Source organism: Cebus imitator, unplaced genomic scaffold (genome assembly GCF_001604975.1).
Source record: "Cebus imitator isolate Cc_AM_T3 unplaced genomic scaffold, Cebus_imitator-1.0 Scaffold53, whole genome shotgun sequence".
NCBI classification, from domain to species: domain Eukaryota; kingdom Metazoa; phylum Chordata; class Mammalia; order Primates; family Cebidae; genus Cebus; species Cebus imitator.
Genome location: NW_016107368.1, coordinates 5,237,082 through 5,253,506, shown reverse-complemented (window position 1 = coordinate 5,253,506; position 16,425 = coordinate 5,237,082). Strand labels below are relative to the sequence as shown.

The 16,425-nt window shown below is 56.2% G+C and overlaps 2 protein-coding genes across 3 annotated transcripts in view; one reads left to right on the top strand and one right to left on the bottom strand.

Moving 5' to 3' along the window:
• MPND (MPN domain containing) overlaps positions 1-11,782 on the top strand; it is a 16,699-nt gene extending 4,917 nt beyond the window's left edge. For both annotated transcript variants that reach the window (XM_017528421.2, XM_017528422.2), the window contains 10 exons: positions 4,059-4,191; positions 5,847-5,931; positions 6,119-6,215; positions 6,753-6,825; positions 6,903-6,979; positions 9,072-9,240; positions 9,339-9,409; positions 9,909-9,998; positions 10,895-10,987; positions 11,637-11,782. In XM_017528421.2, the coding sequence (XP_017383910.1) occupies positions 4,059-4,191; positions 5,847-5,931; positions 6,119-6,215; positions 6,753-6,825; positions 6,903-6,979; positions 9,072-9,240; positions 9,339-9,409; positions 9,909-9,998; positions 10,895-10,987; positions 11,637-11,723 (975 nt within the window). In that variant the 3' untranslated portion in view covers positions 11,724-11,782. The remainder of the gene's footprint in view (positions 1-4,058; positions 4,192-5,846; positions 5,932-6,118; positions 6,216-6,752; positions 6,826-6,902; positions 6,980-9,071; positions 9,241-9,338; positions 9,410-9,908; positions 9,999-10,894; positions 10,988-11,636) is intronic.
• A 1,500-nt stretch (positions 11,783-13,282) lies between these two features.
• Positions 13,283-16,425, bottom strand: part of SH3GL1 (SH3 domain containing GRB2 like 1, endophilin A2) — a 41,732-nt gene continuing 38,589 nt past the window's right edge. Inside the window, exons 5-10 of the mRNA XM_017528430.2 lie at positions 15,913-16,046; positions 15,539-15,697; positions 15,222-15,325; positions 14,497-14,621; positions 14,214-14,270; positions 13,283-13,716 (exon numbers count right to left, since the gene is read on the bottom strand). Coding sequence (XP_017383919.1) covers positions 13,520-13,716; positions 14,214-14,270; positions 14,497-14,621; positions 15,222-15,325; positions 15,539-15,697; positions 15,913-16,046 — 776 coding nt within the window. The 3' untranslated portion in view covers positions 13,283-13,519. The remainder of the gene's footprint in view (positions 13,717-14,213; positions 14,271-14,496; positions 14,622-15,221; positions 15,326-15,538; positions 15,698-15,912; positions 16,047-16,425) is intronic.

Here is a 16,425-nt window from a genome sequence, read left to right as displayed (position 1 = left end):
CCTCCGACTCCTGGGTTCAAATGATTCTCCTGCCTCAGTCTCCTGAGTATCTGGGATTACAGGCACCCGCCACCACACCTGGCTAGTTTTTGTGTTTTTAGTAGAGATGGGGTTTCACCATGTTGGCTAGGATGGTCTTGATCTCTTGACCCTGTGATCTGCCCAAAATCCCAGCTTCCCAAAGTGCTGGGATTACAGGTGTGAGACACTGCGCCCGACCTCTGTTGAATTCTTACATGGATACAGTCCTCAGTGCTAGCAGGAAGCAGGTTATCACTGATATGCATCAGCAAAGGGGTTCAAAGAGTGGTGATAGTGGCCATAGATATGGTTCTTTTTTTTTTTTTTTTTTTTTTTGAGATGGAGTGCCGCTCTGTTGTCCAGGCTGGAGTGCAGTGGCACAGTCTTGGCTCACTGCAACCTCCCGCTTCTGGGTTCAAGCGATTCTCGTGTCTCAGCTTCCCAAATAGCTGGGACTATAGGCATGCACCATCAGCTTGGCTAATTTTGGTATTTTAATTTATTTTAAATAAATTAAAATTAAAATTTTAATTTATTTTGATTTTATTTTAAACCCCAACAGGGTTTCACCATATTGGCCAGGCTGGCCGTGAACTCTTGACCTCAGGTGATCCACCCGCTTCGGTCTCAACAAAGTGCTGGGATTACAGGCAGGAGTCACTGCACCCGGCCAGGAGTCTGTTTACTTGGTGGAAATGGCCTGTGGAAGGCAGTGTTGGCCGGAGAAGGCTGGTGGGAGGGAGGGAACATCGGGCAACAAGAGTGCTCAATGGGGAAGCTGCTAAGTCCTTGGCTCAGTGACTGGGTCTGTTTTTATAATTTTTTTTTTTTTTTTTGAGATAGTCTCACTGTCGCCCAGGCTGGAGCCCAGTGATGTGATCTCTGCTCACTGCAACCTCTGCCTCCTGGGTACAAGCGATTCTCCTGCCTCAGCCTCCCGAGTAGCTGGGTTTACAGGCACCTGCCACTAGACCCGGCTAATTTTTTTGTATTGTCAGTAGAGACAGGGTTTTGCCGCATTGTCCAGGCTGGTCTTGAACTCCTGGCCTCAAGTGATCTGCCCACTTCGGCCTCCCGAAGTGCTGGGATTACAAGCCTGAGCCACCGTGCCCAGCCAATTTTTGTATTTTTAGTAGAGACAGGGTTTCAGCATGTTGTCCAGGCTGGTCTCGAACTTCTGATCTGCCCGCCTCTGCCTCCCAAAGTGCTGGGATTGCAGGCATGAGCCATAGGGTATGGCCAAGAGTAATGTCCTTTCTGAGAGTCACCATACTGTAGATGTGAATCACGTCTAACAAATGCCGTCGCAGTCATGCCAAGATCAGTGTTCGATTAAATTACTGGGCGCTCTGGCCTAGCTAAGTTGACACACGAAATATTCTTTCTGCAGGTATTCAGTAAGTGCCAACCGTATGCAAGCCCTGTCGTAGGCACTATATATAAAGCAAAGGGCTAAAAAGTCAAAAATCCCTGCCTTTGGGTGGGAGTTGTGGGGGAAGAAGGTAGTCAGGGGAGGCTTGAGGAGAAGGTGACATTTGAACAGAGAACTGAAGATGGGGCGGGACGGAGGGAGCTATGAGGATTTCTGAGAAAATGCCCCTCCGAGGCCCTGGGGCGGGACTTTGCTTGGTGTGTTGCAGGAATAAAGAGGAGGCCTGTGTGGCTGGAGCTGATTGAGTGAGGGCGAGAGAGGGAGGTGGGAGGATGGGAAGGGGCCAGGGGAGGTCATGCAGGATCCTGTGGGGCCTGGACCTGAAGGAAGGTGGGAGCCATGGAGGGTTGCGGGACAAGACTTGACTCAGGTGCTTACAGGCGTTCTCTGGTGGCTGCTGCGGGGAGGACAGATTGTCAGGGGTGAGGATGGGATCCAGGGACCAGGGTAGAGGTGACTGAGCTGGTCCAGGTGAGGGATGATGGGGGGACCAGGCCAGCCATGGAGGTGGGAAGAGGTGGGCAGGTTCCAGGTATTTTTGGAAGTGGATCTGCCAGGATTTGCTGATAGATCAGATGTGGGGTCTTGAGCAAGTGGGTGGATGGAGCTGCCAAAATGGGGGTTTGTGGGAAGGGCAGATTTGGGGGTCCAGTGGACCCAGCATGGCTGTGTTGAGTGTGAACCTGTGAGCCCCCACATGGAGACATGTTGGGGCAGCTGGGCCCTGAGTCTGGAGCTGGGCGAGGCCCAGGCTGGAGACAGGACCTTGGGCAATGTTGGGTGTAGGCGGGATTTGGAGCCCTGAGAGGGGGGTGAGGCCACCTGGAAGGGGTGTGGAGGGAGGAGGCCTGAAAACCCAGCCTGGGGCCAGCAACAGAGAGACGGGGAGCTGAGAGGGAGCTGGGCAAGCACGCGGGGCTCTGGGGGTCACGTGAGGACAGTGTTCCCAGTAGGTGGGAGGATGGGCTGGGTCGGATGCTGCCCAGGTGACGAGGACAGATGTGACCCAGAGAGGTCATCTCCGCAAAGGTGGTTTAGGATAGAACTGGAGAAGAGTTATTTTTTACTTTTATATTTTATTTATTTATTTGAGACCGTCTCGCTCTGTTGCCAGGTGGGAGTGCAGTGGTGTGATCTCGGTTCACTGCAACCTCTGCCTCCCGGGTTCAAGTGATTCTCCTGCCTCAGCCTCCCAAGTAGCTGGAAATACAGGCACGCACCACCATGCCCAACTAGTGTGTGTGTGTGTGTGTGTGTGTGTGTGTGTATGTGTATTTCTTTTACTAGAGATGGGGTTTCACCATGTTGACAAGGATGGTCTCAATATCGTGACCTTGTGATTCTCTCACCTCAGCCTCCCAATGTGCTGGGATTACAAGCATGAGCCACTGTGCCCAGCCTTTATTTTTTTTAATTTTTTAATTTTTATTATTTTTTTAATTTTTTAAGATGGGGTTTCACCATGATGGCCAGGCTGGTCTTGAACTTCTGACCTCAGGTGATCCACCCATCTCGGCCTCCCAAAGTGGTAGGATTACAGGCGTGAGCCACCGTGCCCAGCTATTTTTATTTTTTGAGACAGAATCTCGTTCTGTTGTGCAGGCTGGAGTGCAATGGCACGACTCAGGTCACTGCAACCTTTGCCTGTTGGGTTCAAGTGATTCTCCTACCTCAGCCTCCTGAGTAGCTGGGATTGCCTGGCTAATTTTTGTATTTTTAGTAGAGAGAGGGTCTTACTATGTTGGCCAGGTTGGTCTCGAACTCCTGACCTCAAGTGATCCACCCGCCTCAGCCTCCCAAAGTGGTGGGATTAAAGACGTGAACCACTGCTCACGGCTGAGGGGAAAGTTTACTGAAAGGTTACCGTACATAATCAATGTATGACACTAGCTCATTCATAGATCTGGGTGTATGAATGGAGCATCTGGGTATATGCTAAATGCTTTGCATACATGATTTCATTTCACCCTGATGCCACCCCCATGGCGCTAGAGATCATTGTGCCCTTTTACAGATAAGAATATGGTGGCTCACGCCTGTAATCCCAGCACTTTGGGAGGCTGAGGCCAGCAGATCACTTGAGGTCAGGAGTTGGAGACCAGCCTGGCCAACGTGGCAAAACTTCATTTCTGCTCAAAAGATAAAAGTTAGCCGGGGGTGGTGGCAGGCACTTGCAGCCTCAGCTGCTTAGAAGGCTGGGGCAGGAGAATGGCTTGCGCCTGGGAGGCAGATGTTGCAGAGAGCCAAGATTGCGACACTGCACTCCAGCTTGGGGAACAAAGAGCGAAACTCAGTCTTAAAAAAAAAAGAAAAGAAAAGAAAAGAAAAAAAGAATCACTTTAGCCTGAGAGGTGGAGGTTGCAGTGAGCCGAGGTTGCACCACTGCACTCCAGCCTGGGCAACAGTGAGACCTTATCACCAAAAAAAAAATTGAAGTCTTAGCCAAAGACCCCCTTTGCTCCCTCCCGCCCTCTAGTGGTCACCTGGGGCAATGGCACCTACTGCTTAGGCAAAGGGCTGGGGTGGGATTTGGGATTTAGTAGGGAGAGTGAGGGGGCACCCAGCTGAGGGTCCCACTGCTGTTCCCAACCCCCAACCCCTCCAGAGCCCGGCCAGCGAAGGGGAGGAGGAGGAGTTGCTGATGGAGGAAGAGGAGGAGGAGGTTCTGGCAGGGGTCTCAGCAGAGGACAAGAGTCGGAGAGCACCAGGGAAGAGCCCCTCAGAGCCTGCCCACCCGGGTGAGAGGCGTGGGGAGGGGAGGCAGGACAGGACGAGTGTACAGCTTGGGTCTGGGAGGAGGCCAGGGAGAGGTTGGGCCTTGAAATTGCCCTAGGGCCCCCAAGATGCCTGACTGACTTCCTAGTCCCACTGCCCAATTTCACTCTGTCTGACTTTTCAAGCTCAAATGCTGGATTTTATTTCGTTTTATTTTATGTATTTATTTTTTTGAGATTTATCACCATGCCTGGTTAACTTTTGTATTTTTAGGAGAGATGGGGTTTCACTGTGTTGTCCAGGCTGGTCTCGATCTCCTGACCTCAGGTGGATCCACCTCCCTTGGCCTCCCAAAGTACTGGGATTACACGAGTGAGCCACCGAGCCTGTTTGTTTTTTTTTTTTTTTTTTCCTTTTCTGAGACAGTCTCATTCTGTCTCCCAGGCTTAGGTGCAGTGGCCTGATCTTGGCTCATTGCAACCTCTGCCTCCCCCGCTGCTGTATTTCTTTATGCACTGCCTGATTTCTGTGCTCTCTGCCTGACTTCTTGCTTGCCTATGGGATTTCTTTGTCTCGTTGCCTGATTTCACCTGGTTTCCTGAGCTTCCCGTTTTTTTTTTTTTTTTTTGAGATGGAGTCTTGCACTGTTGTACAGTACGGCTGGAATGCAGTGGTGAGATCTTGGCTCACTGCAGCCTCTGGATCCCAAGTTCAAGCGATTCTCATGCCTCAGCCTCCCAAGTAGCTGGGATTACAGGCATGAGCCAACTGGCCTGGTGCTAATTTTTATCATCGCCTCTGTTTGACTTGTCCCCTGATTTTTTTTTTCTTTTCTTACCTTGTATGTGGGTTTTTATTGTTGTTGTTTTTGAGAAACAGTTTTGTTTTGTTCCCCAGGCAGAGCGCTGTAGTGCAGTCATGGCTCACTGCATTCTTGGCCTCCCTGGTTCAAGTGATCCTCCTGCCTCAGCCTCCTGAGTAACTGGGACCACAGGTGTGCGCCACTACGCCTGGCTAATTTTTGTATTTTTTGTAGAGATGCAATCTCACCATCTTGCCCAAGCTGGTCTTGAACTCCTGGACCTGAGCAGTGCTCCCACCTCAGCTTCTCAGTGTAAAAAAAAAAAAAAAAAAAAAAAAAAAAAAAAAAATTTTTTTTTTTTTTTTTTTTTTTGAGATGGAGTCTCACTGTGCTGCCCAGGCTGGAGCGCAGTGGCATGACTTTGGCTCACTACAGCCTCTGCCTCCTCCTCTGCCTCGAGGAATTCTTTTGCATCAGCCACCTAAGGAGCTGGGACTACAGGCCAATTACAGGTGTGTACCGCCACACCTAAGTTCGTGTTTTTAGTAGAGATGGAGTTTCACCATGTTGGCCAGGATGGTCTTGCCCTTTTGACCCCGTGATCCTCCTGCCTTGGCCTCCCAAAGTGCTGGGATTATAGGCGTGAGCCACTGCACCTGACCAATTTTTTTTTTTTTGTAGACAGAGTCTCACTCTGGAACCCAGGCTGGTGTGATGACAGCTCACTGCAGCCTCAACCTCCTGGGCTCAAGCGATCCTCCCACCTCAGCCTCCCAGAGCACTGGGATTACAAGCATGCACCACCACACCCAGTGGGCCCCTAGCTATTTCTGCCTTGGGCTGGGGAGGGACTGATCCTGCCTTTTTCTCTCTTAGAAGCCACAACCTTGGGCAAGCGGGTGGACAGCAAGATCCGGGTCCCAGTCCGCTACTGCATGCTGGGCAGCCGTGACTCTGCCAGGTCAGACTCACCCCAAGCCCTGCCCCTGCCCCTGCCCCAGCTCCCCTGGATCTCTTGCTTGTCTGAGGGGAGCAAGGGCAGGGTAAGGGGTGGCACAGAGCTTCAGATCCTCAGAGCTGTGGGGTGGGGCAAGGGAAGAGCCTGGGGGGTGGTTCCTGAGGCTGTTTAATCCTCCTGGCCCCTACAGGAACCCCCACACCCTGGTGGAAGTCACGTCCTTTGCAGCCATCAACAAGTTCCAGCCGTTCAATGTGGCTGTTTCCAGCAACGTGCTGTTCCTGCTGGTGTGTGGCCCACCTTGTCCCGGGCAAGGGGCTCCAGGGCCAGGGGAGCCCAGTCGGGGGGCAGCGGGAGGGACTCCCCGGTGTGTCAGTTCCATGAGAACTGGGACTTTGGCTGCTTTGTTTGCTACTGGTACACTGTGGGTGCTCAATGAATGTACGAGGAGGGTGCATGGCCAGGTGTGGGGGCTCACAGCTGTAATCCCTGCACTGTTAGAGGCTGAGGCAGTGGATCACCTGAACTCAGGAATTCAAGAGCAGCCTGGGCAACATGGTGAAACCCCTGCTCTACTGAAAATACCAAAGTTAGCTGGGCGTGGTGGTGCACACCTGTAATTCCAGCTACTTGAGAGGCTGAGGCATGAGAATCACTTGAACCTGGGAAGGAGGTTGCCGTGAGCCGGGATGGTGCCACTGCACTCCAGCCTGGGCGACAGAGCAAGACTCGGTCTGGAATAAAGAGAATGAGGGCGCAGGCTGGCTTCAGTGTTGGGGCAGGGCTCCTGCCTGATCCGTCTTCTGCTGTCCTTCCCTACCCAGGACTTCCACAGCCACCTGACTCGAAGTGAAGTCGTGGGTTACCTGGGGGGCCGCTGGGACATCAACAGCCAGAGTGGGTATCCAGGGCTGGGTCGGAGGGGGGTGTTGAGGGACCAAGGACCACGGGGTAACAGCCACCCCTCCCCACAGTGCTGACGGTGCTCAGAGCCTTCCCCTGTAGGAGCCGGCTCGGGGATGCGGAGACTGCAGCTGCCATTGAAGAGGAGGTGAGGGGCTGCCTGGGAAGTGGCATTTTAGGAAGCGTTGGGGAGGGACGTAGCTGTCCTGGTGACTGGCCAGTGGCTGGCAGTGTCACCGTCTCTGTGCCTGAAGCCCCACAGTGAAGGGTTAAGAGGACTGCTTTCTTTATTTTTTTTCCTTCAGACAGAGTCTTGTTCTGTATCCCAGGATGGAGTGCAGTGGCGTGATCTTGGCTCACTGCAACCTCCAACATTCTGGATTCAAGCAGTTCTCCTGCTTCAGCCTCCTGACTACCTGGGATGACAGGCATGTGCCTCTATGCCTTGCTAATTTTTGTATTTTTAGTAGCGAAAGGGTTTTACCACGTTGGCCAGGCTGGTTTTGAATTCTTGACCTCAGGAAATCCGTCCACTTTGGCCTCCCACAGTGCTGGGATTACAGGTGTGAGCCGCCACGCCCGGTCTAAGAGCACTGCTTTTGGCTCACCTGGCCCTGCCGTGGAAACCTCACCAGCCCCTCCCCTCTCACAGACAAGGAAACAAGGGTTTCCTTGTCTGTCAAACGAGCGGCTTAAATGAAAGGTCATGAGATCCAGGCATGGGGGCTCACACCAGGAATCTCAGCACTTAGGGAGGCCGAGGCAGGAGGATTGCTGGCGCCTCGGAGTTCCACACCAGCCTGGGGCCACAGCAATACCTCGTCTCTAATAAAAAAATCAGCCAGGCATGGTGGCACACACCTGTAGTCCCATCTTCTTGAGAGGCTGACGCAGGAGGATGGATTGAGTCTGCGACGTCGAGGCTGCATGAGCTGTGATGGTGCCACTGCACCCCAGCCTGGGTGACAGAGCAAGATCCTGTATCTAAAACAATAAGAAATGAAGGGCCGCCGATAATGAATGCTTTTTTCCGGGCCTCATCTAGTAAAGGCTCAGCTGCCCTTTTTTTTTTCTCTCTCTCTCTCAGACACGATCTTGCTGTGTTGCCCAGGCCGGAGTACAGTGGCATAATCAGGGCTCACTGCAGCATCAACTGCCCAGGTTCAAGAGATCCTCCTGCCTCAGCCTCCAGAGTAGCTGGGAGTACAGACACACGCCACGACACTTGGCTTTTTTTTTTTTTTTTTCTTTTTTTTTTTTTTTTTTTTTTTTTTTTTTTTTTTTTTTTTTTTTTTTTTTTTTTTTTCAGATGGAGTCTTATTTTGTTACCCAGGCTGGAGTGCAAGAGTGTGGTTATTTACTCATTGCAACCTCTGCCTCCTGGTTTCAAGCGATCCTCCTGCCTCAGCCTTCAGAGTAGCAGGGACTACAGGCACTCACCACCACACCTGGCTAATTTTTGCATTTTTACTAGAAGCAGGGTTTCACTATGTTGGCCAGGCTGGTCTCGAACTCCTTACCTCGTGATCCACCCACCTCAGCCTCCCAAAGTGCTGGGATTACAGGCGTGAGCCACCGTGCCTGGTGTAATTTTTATATTTTTTGTAGACAGTGTCTCGCTGTTACTCAGAATGGTCTCAAACTCCTGGGCTCAAGCAGTTCTCTAGCCTCAGCCTCCCAAAGTACAGGGATTACTTGTGTAAGCCACCATGCCTGGCCAGTATCTTTATTTCAGAGGCTTACTCTGTCACCCGGGCTGGAGTGCCGTGGCACAATCTCAGCCCGCTTCAACCTCTGCCTCCCAGGTTCAAGCTATTCTCCTGCCTCAGCCTCCCGAGTAGCTGGGACTACAGTCACCCACCACCATACCCAGCTGAAGTTTATATTTGTAGTAAAGAAGGGGTTTCTCCACATTGGCCAGGCTGGTCTCGAACTCCTGGCCTCCCACAGTGGGGGAATTATGGGTGTGAGCCACTGTGCCCGGCCTGTCTTTATTGAGTGCCCACCGTGTGGCGGCCATTATTCCTTAAGCTGGGGTACAGTGGTGAACAAAACGACTTTCAGGTACTCGCTTTGTGGCCAGGTGTGTCTTACATTTATAGATATACTTGTGGGCTGTCTCTCTAGCTGCCACTGGACTCAGGATACACAGCAAGGGCTCATTCAGGACTGGGCGGCTGCATAAGTTCACTGGAGCCGTTCAGATCCCTGTGTCCCCTGAGCTGTGCCTCTGTCCCCAGATCTACCAGAGCCTGTTCCTGCGGGGCCTGTCCCTGGTGGGCTGGTACCACAGCCACCCACATAGCCCGGCGCTGCCATCCCTGCAGGACATCGACGCGCAGATGGACTACCAGCTGCGGCTTCAGGGCTCCAGCAACGGCTTCCAGCCCTGTCTCGCCCTGCTCTGCTGTATGCCACCAGCTGGGGGAGTGGGGGGCGCAAGAAGAGGGATTGCTGGGCCACCCGAGCCCCCCAGGCCCAGCCCCTCTCTCCCTCTCCTCCACCAGCTCCTTACTACTCTGGCAACCCAGGCCCCGAATCCAAGATCTCACCTTTTTGGGTGATGCCTCCTCCCGAGGTAGGTGGGGCTGCCCTGAGGGCCTGGGGTGCCCAGGGTGGGAGTACCTGGGCATTTGGGTCACACTTGGCAGGGGCCCCTGATTCCAGGCTCCACTGGAGCATTGGGGCCCTGGTTTCTCCATCTGTGAAATGGGGACGTGACTGCTGCCGGGCTGAGGCTTTGGTGAGCCTGGGCACGGGGCCTCTGTGTGTAGTTTGCTGCTGAGTACCAAGAGGGCTCCCATCCTGAACGCTGCCTGGCTTCATTCCCTAAGCCTGCCCTGAAGTCAGAGGTCTGCCCTGGAAAGTAATTTTCAGGGCCCTGGTTCTCTTCTGGGCTTCTCTCAAGAGGGAGGATGCTACCCTGCCTCCTTGGTCCCACCTCCAGGTGCCAATCCCAGTGCAGAGCTGGGCTGGGTTATGCACTCCCATTCCCAGCCTGGGCACCGCCTGTTGTCCCCAGCTGCCATGGGCTGGGGGCTGGAGAGGCTTCTCTAACCGACTTGTGTCCCTACCAGCAAAGGCCAAGTGACTACGGCATCCCCATGGACGTGGAGATGGCCTACGTCCAGGACAGCTTCCTGACCAATGACATCCTTCACGAGATGGTGAGCTCGCTGCAGGAAGGGGCTGGCAGTGCGCAGCAGGGTGCACAGGATGTGCTGGTCTGCTCCACATTGGTGGGCTCAGGAAGCTATGGCTGGTGGCGCCTTGTGGGCCCGGGTCAGGGCTTTATCCATCCCTCTCAGGACAGAGCCCCAGGTTCTTGCCAGGGCCCCTCCCTCATCCACTGCCTGCTGTTCTCCAAGGGGCTGGCCTCTTATGCCAGGCTGTCCAGTGGAGCAACCCCAGCGACTTTGGTGGTACCTGGATGAACACTTAACAGTTGTACGTTCAATATTCATAAACTAGGCTGGACACAGTGGCTCCTGCCTGTAATCCCAGCACTTTGGGATACTGAGGTGGGTGTATCACCTGAGGTCAGGAGTTGGAGAATAGGCTGGCCAACATGACAAAACCCAGTCTCTACCAAAATGCAAAAACTAGCCAGGCATGGTGGTGGACTTCTGTAGTCCCAGCTACTCCAGTGGCTGAGGCAGGAGAATCGGTTGAACCCTGGAGGTGGAGGTTGCAGTGAGTCAAGATCATCCCAGCGACAGAGTGAGACCCCATCTCAAGAAAGAAACAACAAAACCCAAGTTAGTTCATCAAACCTGTGGCCTCACAGGTGTCACTGCTGGGATGAGATAGACCAGAGGCCATGTCATGCCGGTATGGTTCTGGAGAACTGGGCTCAGTGAGTGCATGTCCAGGTGGGCCTATCACGGCAGCGCAGCTGCCTGCCCCTCCAGAGAGCACTCCTGGCCTTAAGCCAGGTGAGCCTCCAGCTAAGGTCACTCCTGATCTCTGTGGTTATCTGTTAGTGTCTCGGGCCTGCCCGAGACTGGAACCCAGGAGAGGGGCAGGGAGGGAGCCTGGGAGTGCATGCTGCCCTGTCCTGCAGATGCTGCTGGTGGAGTTCTACAAGGGCGCCCCTGACCTCGTGAGGCTCCAGGAACCCTGGAACCAGGAGCACACCTATCTCGACAAGCTGAAGGTGAGCCCCACATCCCCCGCAGACCTAATGCGGCCCCAGGAGAGGCCCCTGGGGCAGCCTAAAAGGTGGTAGTGGTGAACCCCATGGGCCCAGCTGGCAGAGTACACCTGACCCTGGTCACCCCATGGCCACCCCAGCAGGGTGCAGGCCAGGTTTTATTGGATTGTGGAACTTCAAGCCCTGGCAGCACTGGACAAGGTACCAGCAGCGGGTTGTGGGAGTGGCTCCCTGCAGAGGGCCCAGGATCCCGGGATGTTTCCCTAAGGGCCTGGCGTCCCTGAGCGTCTTAGGGTAGTTCCTGCTGTGACCCCACCCTGCAGAGAAAGGGGCTCGTTCTGCTTAGCTCTCGGCTGGCTCTCAAGGCTGTGATGTTGCCATGGGTGTCTGGGACCCAGGCAGCGTGGGGCTGAGGTGAGGGCAGGATCGGGAACCTGCATGTAAGCCCCACCCCTCCACGCAGCACCGCCACCCCCAGGAGCCAGGTCCTGTTACATACCACCCCTCTGGCTTAGCAGCAGGCTGTGCTGTGGGACCCTAGCCCAGTGCCTTGGTCTCAGGGGACTCAGCCAGGCTGCCGGACTTGGACGGTGAGGCGTGGGCCTGGCCAGGACCCCTGGGCACAGCCTGAGGCCCAGCCCTCTCGTTTCAGATCTCCTTGGCCAGCAGGACGCCTAAGGACCAGAGCCTGTGCCATGTGCTGGAGCAGGTGTGCAGTGTCCTCAAGCAGGGGAGCTGAGCCTCCCAGGGCAGGGTGGGCTCCAGATGGGCTCAGGTAATAAAGAAATGGAAGCAGCAGCCAGCCGTGCTGGTCTCCCCAAGGCTAGAGTGAAGGTGGCTGGGTGCCCAGGCTGACACCATCACCCCTGCTTCCAGGGTACCAGGGCTTCCGCAGCCCCTGTACCCGGGAACTGGTGCAGGAGCCTCAGGGCCAGTCCCACCCGACCCAGGCTCTGCAGCACGTGTGAGGCACAGGGGACCTGCTGGGGTGTGGGTGGCAGGCCTGCCTCTGCACCAAGACGAGGCAAGGGGCTGTAGAAAGAGACATTTAATACTTCTGTTTACAAAATTTCAGGTGTACATTTCAGTCTGCCCTGGACCATGCCCACTGCTGTGTACTCATTTGTGCTGGGGTGTCTGCCCCTCATGTACTGCTGACAAAGGGGGTACAGAGCAGAGCCTGGGGTCCAGAGGCTTTGCCGGGCCACGGTAGGAGGGGAATGTGAATGTGGCCTGGCCCAGAGGACCCCCCCCATTTCATCGATTTTTAGATTGGGCAACAGAGGAAGCAGATGTTGGGGCTGCGGCCCTGCTGGTCTGGGCAGGGGTCTCAGGGACTCTGGGGCTGCCTGCCTTGGTCTAGAGGAAAGGGCTGGGCCACTTCCCACAGGGTGGGGTGGGGTGGCAGTGGCTCAGCAAGGGGAGGCCTGGCCACCAGGGACTGGAAGATTTTGCTCCCCGGAGCCTTTGTGCTTGGCCCTCAGCAGCATGGCTGGGGCCGTGGTCCCTGGAAGTGTAAGGTGTGCTAGGGGGTGTGTTGGTGGCTGGTGGTGGCAGCTTGTGCCTGAGTGACACAGGCCTCTGTGGGCCTGGCTGGGGGCAGTTAAAAAGCTGAAAAGGTACTTGAGGGCGGGGCCTGGGGGCTTGGGGCCCTGCAGGAGGCCATTTTCTCTGTCCTCAGGCAGAGCTGTGCCAAGGATCACAGGTGGCCTCTGTCCCCAGGCTGCAGGAGTGTGTGTGCGAGGCGGGGGTGCAGTGGCTCTGGGGTGGGACGAGGGCCCATCGCCAGCACCAGGCTGGGAGGGGATTTAAAACCAGGATTTAGGCCAGGCGCAGTGGCTCACTTTGGGAGGCCGAGGCAAGCAGATCATGAGGTCAGAAGTTCGAGACCAGCCTAACATAGAGAAACCCCGTCTCTACTAAAAATATAAAATTAGCCAGGCATAGTGGTGCATGCCTGTAATCCCAGCTACTGGGAAGGCTGAGGCAGGAGAATCGCTTGAATCCACGAGGTGGAAGTTGCAGTGAGCCGAGATCACACCACTGCACTCCAGCCAGGGCAACAAGAGCGAAACTCTGTCTCAAAAAACCAGCGTCCTGTCTGAGCCACCTCACAGGGACAGTCAATCCCATCCTGTTAAGGCCGCAGGACTCGAGAGCAGGCAGTGGGCCAGCCCCCATGGGATCAGGACGGAGGTGGGGGCCGCCCAGAGGAACTTTAGTGTTTCTGAGAGCACCGTAGTGTTGCCCCGCCTCGGCCAGCTGGGCGAGGAGTTGGGGAGTGGGGAGGAGGCCGGTGCCATGGAGTTGGGAAGGGAGCCATCACCATTGGGGGTCAGCGCTAGCATAAACAGGCATCCCCACCCACCCAGATGAGCCCCCCAACCCAAGTGTGGGGCCCTGCTCAGGGAGTACCTCAAGGGCACCTGCAGGCTGGGACACCGCCCTGGCAGCAGGGGCCCCGTTGAATGCAGGAGACCCTGCAGGGGGTGGCGGCCAGTGTGGACGGAGGGGCAGGGTGTGGTCACAGGCGAGTCACTGTGGCAGGGGCACGAGCACCTCCACGTAGCTGAGTGGGAAGAAGCCCGACTGGCCATCCAGCATACCCTCATACCAGTTCTCATCGATCTGGTTGGTCAGCGTGATGACATCGCCCTCACGGAAGCCCAGCTCCCCATCGTTCTCAGGCTCGAAGTCATACAGCGCCTTGCAGCTCGGCTGGTCCAGGGGTGCTGGGGGTGGGGGCAGGATGTGGGGCTAGCGTCCAGGCTGGGGCTCCTACAACCCACCCCACCCAGCCTAGGGTCTCAACTCAGACCTGCCGTGGCCTGAAGCCTATGAGTGGGTGGAGGCCACCCGCTGCCACTTCTGGGGTCCTGCCTCTACTGCTGCCCAGGAGGGAGGATGGGAAAGTCTTGGTAAGTGGTCACCACAGCTGCTCCTGGGAGGTACTAGGGACACCCACTGCTGCTGGGGTGACAAGGAATGACCAGATACCCTCAGCCGTTGCAGCTACCACACAGCCTAGAGCTGGGCTGATGCCTTTGGCAGACACAGCAGCGGGGACACAGCAGTCCCTCATTCACACAGTGAGGCTGAGACCCAGAGGGGTGGCGTCTTGCAAGGTATGGGCCTGTGCCCGTGCCTGGCTCCTTGCTTGGGTTGGGCAGAGGACCAGGGTGGAAGCTAGAAGGCAGCACTGAGGCTGTGGCGAGCCTGGGACACTCACGCATGCTCCTGCTAGGGGTCCGGATGGGCTTGTCAGAAGATCGGAAAGACGACGAAGCTAAACACAAACAAAACGCAGCGGCTGTGGGCTCAGTATGGTCAGGCAGGGCCTCTTCTGCAGCAGGCTGGGGCCAGCCCTTGCCATCCACCTTGGTGGTCCAGATGGAGCAGGGCTGAGAGCTGCACCCAGGGGCCTGGCACACAGAGACCCGAGACAGGCCCAGCCCTTAAACACCCCCACCTGCTGGCATCCACCTCCAGAAGATGGCTCCACGCCCCATTACCTGTGATCTTGGGTGCTGAGGCGCAGGGGAAGCCCCCATTGGACTGCTCAGGCTCTCCGAGGTCAAAGGGCTCCCGGGGCTTGGGCTTATACTCCCGCTTGGGGCGAGAGGAAGCTTCCCGCATCCTGTGAAGGGAGAGGCAGCCCCACCCTTGTGTTTACACTGCTGCCTAATGACCTGGCCCGGGAGAGGGCGGCAGTGGGGTGCTAACACCCAGACTCTGGAACGTGACTCGACTGGGAAGTCTACCCAGAGGGCCTCCCGCCTGCACCCCCACCTTGGGGGCGCCTCAGAGGCTGGTGAGCAGCTGCGTCCTGCTACAGCCTCTACCTGCAGCACCCCCAGTATATCCCTCCTGCCTCCTCCCTATGTTCCCACCACAGCTGGTGCCCAACACACGCCGAAGCCCTGAAGCAGGTTCAGAGACAGGAGCCTGGGTGTCCCTGAGGCAGCTGAAAGTACAGCCAGGGAGGGGACAGGCATGAGATCAGGAGTCTAAGGGCCTGCATCAGGGGTAAGGCTTGGTGTTTCAGAGTTCTCAGGCCCCTGGCTCCTCTGACCTCAAAGCCCTCAGTCCTCTGGGGACCAGCCCCTCCCTGGACTTGATCCTGGCACACTGCCCAGGAAGAATCCAGGGCACTGTTCTGCCAGGCACTCACCGGAGCAAGGTGTGCTGCCCACACCCGCCTGCAGAGGGCGCGTGGCAGCACAGGGCCCCAGCTCACCTGCGCTTGAGCTTCTCGGCCAGCTCGTCTAGGATCTGCACGGCCTGCCGGTGGTAGTCCAGCTGCGCGTCCACCAGAGCCGAGAGCTGACTCACCTGCTCAATCTGTGGGGACAGCAGGGCTCAGGGGCTCCTGCCAGCACAACTGCCCTGTGCCCACCCTGATTCTTGAGGTGAAGCCATAGGAGGCAGAGGGGCCTGGGGCCTGCACCCTCAACTGCCCCTGCTGCAGCGGCCAGATGGCTGCCGTCTCCGTCCTTCAACTCCCTTGAGGCCGCCACACCAGCCTCCCAAGGATGTAGCGCCCCAGAAACTCACGTCCGTCTCCAGGAGGTTGTGCATGCTGGTTTCTGCCACCTCCTTGGACTCCTCGAACTTCTCCAGTGCCTGGCGCAACTCTTCATCAGGGATCTTGCCCTGCCGCTTCTTCTTGTAGTCAAAGTCCAGGCGACGGCCCTCCAGCTTCTTCAGGTGGTGCTAGGGACAGTGGGGGACACAGGTCACACCAGCAGCAGCTGGACGGCCGCCCTATGCATGGTGTGACTTGCCGTCCCTGCACCATGGGGACTCGCCTGCCTGAGCGAGACCCAGAGGGCAGTGCTGAAGCTCGAGTGAGGTGAGGGCGGCAGAATGGGGCCTGCCCCATCCAGGAGGACGAAGGGACAGGCCCGGGGCTGGCGCAGGGGCAGCACCTGGATCTCCTTCAGGTCTTTCTCGCACAGGTTCTGGAGGGGGTCGATGAAGTTCTGCTTGACCTCTATGTCCAGGGAGTCCTTCACCTCCGCCAGGCGCTTCATAGACTCACCAGCGTCCAGCAATGCATCACCTGTGGAGAAGCAGTGGGGGAAGCCGTCACAGTGGACCTAGGACCGCTGGACTGAGACTCTCCTTAGCTTTTGTTTTTGAGACAGGGTCTTGCTCTGTTGCCCAGGTTGGAACGCAGTGGCACAGTACCACCTAACCACAGCCTCCAACTGGGCTCAAGCCGTGCTGGCACCTCAGCCTCCCAAGTAGCTGGGACCACAGGTGTGCACCACCACATCTGGATCTTTCCCCACTACTATTTTTTTTTTTTTTTCGGAGTTTCTTTCTTGTTGCCCAGGCTGGAGGGCATTAGCGCTATCTCGGCTCACCATAACCTCCGCCTCCTAGGTTCAAGTGATTCTCTTGCCACACCTGTAGAGAGGGGCTCACAGGACCCTGTA